This window comes from Cornus florida, unplaced genomic scaffold (assembly GCF_030987335.1).
Source record: "Cornus florida cultivar Cherokee Brave unplaced genomic scaffold, ASM3098733v1 CherokeeBrave_3.0.0_Hap2_Chr06, whole genome shotgun sequence".
Taxonomy (NCBI): domain Eukaryota; kingdom Viridiplantae; phylum Streptophyta; class Magnoliopsida; order Cornales; family Cornaceae; genus Cornus; species Cornus florida.
Genome location: NW_026775576.1, coordinates 67,614,835 through 67,618,366, shown reverse-complemented (window position 1 = coordinate 67,618,366; position 3,532 = coordinate 67,614,835). Strand labels below are relative to the sequence as shown.

At 40.9% G+C, this 3,532-nt stretch overlaps 1 protein-coding gene across 1 annotated transcript; it reads right to left on the bottom strand.

The window, feature by feature from the left end:
- LOC132314260 (uncharacterized) lies at positions 1-1,865 on the bottom strand. Its single transcript, XM_059813143.1, has 5 exons — positions 1,464-1,865; positions 1,036-1,218; positions 631-795; positions 522-582; positions 1-455 (listed from the first exon to the last, which is right to left on the bottom strand). Exons 1-5 carry the CDS (start codon positions 1,863-1,865, stop codon positions 1-3), a joined length of 1,266 nt encoding a protein of 421 aa, XP_059669126.1.
- Between the last annotated feature and the right edge of the window lie 1,667 nt (positions 1,866-3,532).

The window sequence follows — 3,532 nt, the reverse complement described above, 5'->3', positions numbered from 1 at the left end:
TCACTGGCATTTGTCGTATCTCCGAGCATACTCTTCAGCATTCCGAGCTAAGTATGGCCAGAAATAACCTTGAGTGAGGACCTTATGTGTTAAGGATCTGCTACTGGAATGGTTACCACAGTCCCCTTCATGGATTTGCTTCAGAATCACGAAGGCCTCAGTGGAACTTAAACACTTCAGGTATGGACCTGAGAATGACTTCCGATACAATTGATTATTGATGATAGAGTATTCGGCTGCGGTGAGCCTTAGTTTCTGCGCCTCAGCTTTCTGGTTCGGAAATGTTCCATGCTTGAGGTAAGCTTCCAACGGATCTATCCAGCATAGCTCTCGTGGAATCTCTAGGATCACCATTATTTCCTGCAAAGGGCTTATGCTAGGTTCATCCAAGATGTTAATTGGTACTACCCGAACCAAATCGTCGTCTGAAGAAGACGCTGCGGTAGCCAACTGATCTGCTTCAGAATTCTCATCACGAGGTACTTGGTGGAATTTGATTTGATCGAATCCTCATATAGCACCTTCCACAGCCTCATTGTATGCTTTCATTCTTTCTTCTTTGGGTTGATATTTGCCTGTCACCTAATTCACAATAAGTTGGGAGTCATTAAAAACCTTTAGACACCTTACCTGGAGCTGATTTGCCAACCGAAGCCCGGCGAGCAAGGCCTCGTACTCGGCTTCGTTGTTAGTAACAGGAAAAGTCAGATAGATTGATTGCTGCAGCTTGGTGCCTCCAGGGGTTGTGATAACGACTCTGGCCCCAGCACTAGTTAGGTTCGAGGAACCGTCCACCTAAAGCTCCCATTGTGGTTCAGGAGGGTCTGGCTCTTTGGGCTTATCTTTATACTCAAGGAGGAAGTCAACCAATGCCTGTCCTTTGTGTGACACCTTTGGCTTATAAGATATATCGAACGAACTGAGTTCGATTGCCCACTTAGTTATTCTTCCAAACAAGTCTGGCTTGGGAAGAATAACCTGCATGGGATAGTTGGTTTGAACTATGATGCTATGTGACTCAAAATAGTGTCGAACCTTTCTCTTTGCGTACACCAATGCTAGTATGATCTTCTTTGCTTTACTGTACTGTGTTTCAGCATCTGTCATTGTCTCACTCGTGTAGAAGACTGGATACTGATTATTTCCTTCTTCTCTGATCAGTACAACATTTGTGGCTATGCTGGAGATTGCTAAATATATTATGAGAGTCTCATCGGGCTTTAGAGCAGACAGAATTGGAGGTTTAACCATGTAACATACACTTCAACTGATTAAGAGTAACTTGTTGTTGGGTCCCCATATGTCCTTGTTCTTGGATCTTATTGCATCGAAGAACAGTTTGTATTTATCCGACAACCGGGAGATGAAGCAGCTGTTGCGATTCGGCTAGTTAGAACCTGTACTTCCCTGCGAGTTTTTGGTTCTTAATTTTATATTAGGGCCTGAGCCTGAGTCGGAGTTACCTCGATTCCCCTTTTGTTGATAATATGGTCGAGGAACTGCCCTGAAGAAACTGCAAAGGAGCACTTCGAAGGGTTCAGCTTCATATTATACTTTCTCAAAGTGTCAAAGACTTCTTGGAGGTGCTTGGGATGTTCCTCTTTCTTTTTACTTTTAACCACTATGTCATTGATATAGGCCTCGACCGTCTTCCCCAACATCTCGTCGAAGATCTTGTTAATAAGGCGTTGGTAAGTTGCCCTAGTATTCTTAAGTCCGAAGGGCATGACTCTGTAACAGTAGGTGCCTTTCTCTGTTATGAAGGTAGTTTTCTCTTTATCTTCTGGATGCATAGGGATTTGGTTATAGCTGGAGTACGCATCGAGGAATGTGAGTCTCTCAAAACCAGTGATAGTGTCAACCATCTGATCTATTTTGGGTAGTGGAAAGCTATCTTTGGGGCAAGCTTTGTTGAGATTGGTAAAATCAATGCACACCATTCATTTTCCATTCTTCTTCTGAATCACTACGACATTAGAGAGCCATTATATATAATGCAATTCTTGGATGAAGCCTGCCTAAAGCAACTTATTTACTTCTTCAGCAATAATTCGATTGCGCTCAGGAGTGAACCTTCTGTGTCTTTGCTTGACTGGCTTAAACACCGGATCCATCTTCAGGCTATGGCATGAGACTGAAGGATTGATACCTACCATATCTGAATGATCCCAAACAAATGCATCTACATTTCGTCGAATGACATCAATTAACGCTTCCTTTTCTTCGGCTGTGGGGGAAGAGCCTATGTAGGTGACTTTCTGGGGATCACCGATGATTACTTCAATAGCCTCGAGAGATTCCTTGGTAGGCTTTGTAACTTCAGCTTCATCCTCCGCTTTCAAATACTTAGGAAGAAGGCTCTGTAATTGCTATTTGGACATACTTCTAAGAGTCACAACTGGTTAAGACTGCTTAACTATCTTCTTCGCCTAATTCTATGTCAACATATAGCATTCTTTGGCAGCGACTTGATCTCCTCAAAGATTAATAACCTCCTTACCATCCGGAGACAAGCATCGCATCACTTGATGAAGGGTAGACGGGACCCCATTTATTCGGTGGATCCAACCTCTTCCCATAATGAGATTATAAGAAGGATGGACCTCTGTTAGAACAAAGTTCTCCTTCAATGTCCTTTTTGCCGCAGTGACGGATAAATCAATCACCCCAAGGGGGTCTACCTTCGTGCCATCAAAGCCAATCAAGGGATTGGAAGTGGGCCGAATTGATGATGACGGTATCTCCAGCTGCTTAAAGATCGCCTTTGTGATAATATTGGCGCTACTACCCGGGTCTATCAGAACCCTTTTGATCATGCAGTTAGCCACCAGAAGGTTGATGACTAGTGGATCCTCGTGGGGGAGTTGAACACTAGATAAATCTGCATCGTCGAACCCAATACTGATATTGCCCGAGGCAATAGTGTTCACCGAGGACAACTTTCTTAGCTTATTGTAATACCCTTAAATTCAAAAGGATAATTCTTGTATTTTATTAATTGTTTTTATTGCATTTTTAAATTGTTTAATGGTGTATTTTCATTAATGATTGAATTATTTGATTTAATTTGAATTTTTTTGAATTAATTGTGATTATTTGAATTACTTGAATTAATTGTTTTTCTTTTTATTATTATTGCTTTAATTGAATTATTTTTTAGTTTAATATTCTTTAAATGCGTTTATTGTAAATTAGGGTTCTATATTGTTTTAGTTGCAGCCAACTCTGTTTATAGGTTTTATTAATTCATACTTGTAATATTTTAAAGATTAGGGTTTTGGTTTTAAAAGTCTATATATATGCAACAATATACGTTGGTATAGGGTTACGAACAAACCCTATTGAGAGATAGAGAGAAACAAAGCGTGAACCTTAGGATACAAAGAGAGGTCCAAGGATTTCTGGATAGAGTGCTTTTGGGTTAAACCAAGAGCACCTGAGGTGTAAAACAGGAGTCTCAGACGTGGACAGAAGTTTCAAAGATGGTGGTTTAGAGTTTCAAAATCGAAACTCAAGACAAGTCACTATTCTT

Bases quoted from the DNA above. Each gene is read 5' to 3' on its own strand.
- LOC132314260 (XM_059813143.1), bottom strand. From the start codon at position 1,865: ATGGTTGACACTATCACTGGTTTTGAGAGACTCACATTCCTCGATGCG. The intron at 583-630 runs GTAAGGTGTCTA...ATTGTGAATTAG, and splicing joins GGTTGGCAAATCAGCTCCAG to GTGACAGGCAAATATCAACC. The intron at 456-521 runs GTGCTATATGAG...ATTCTGAAGCAG, and splicing joins ATACAATGAGGCTGTGGAAG to ATCAGTTGGCTACCGCAGCG.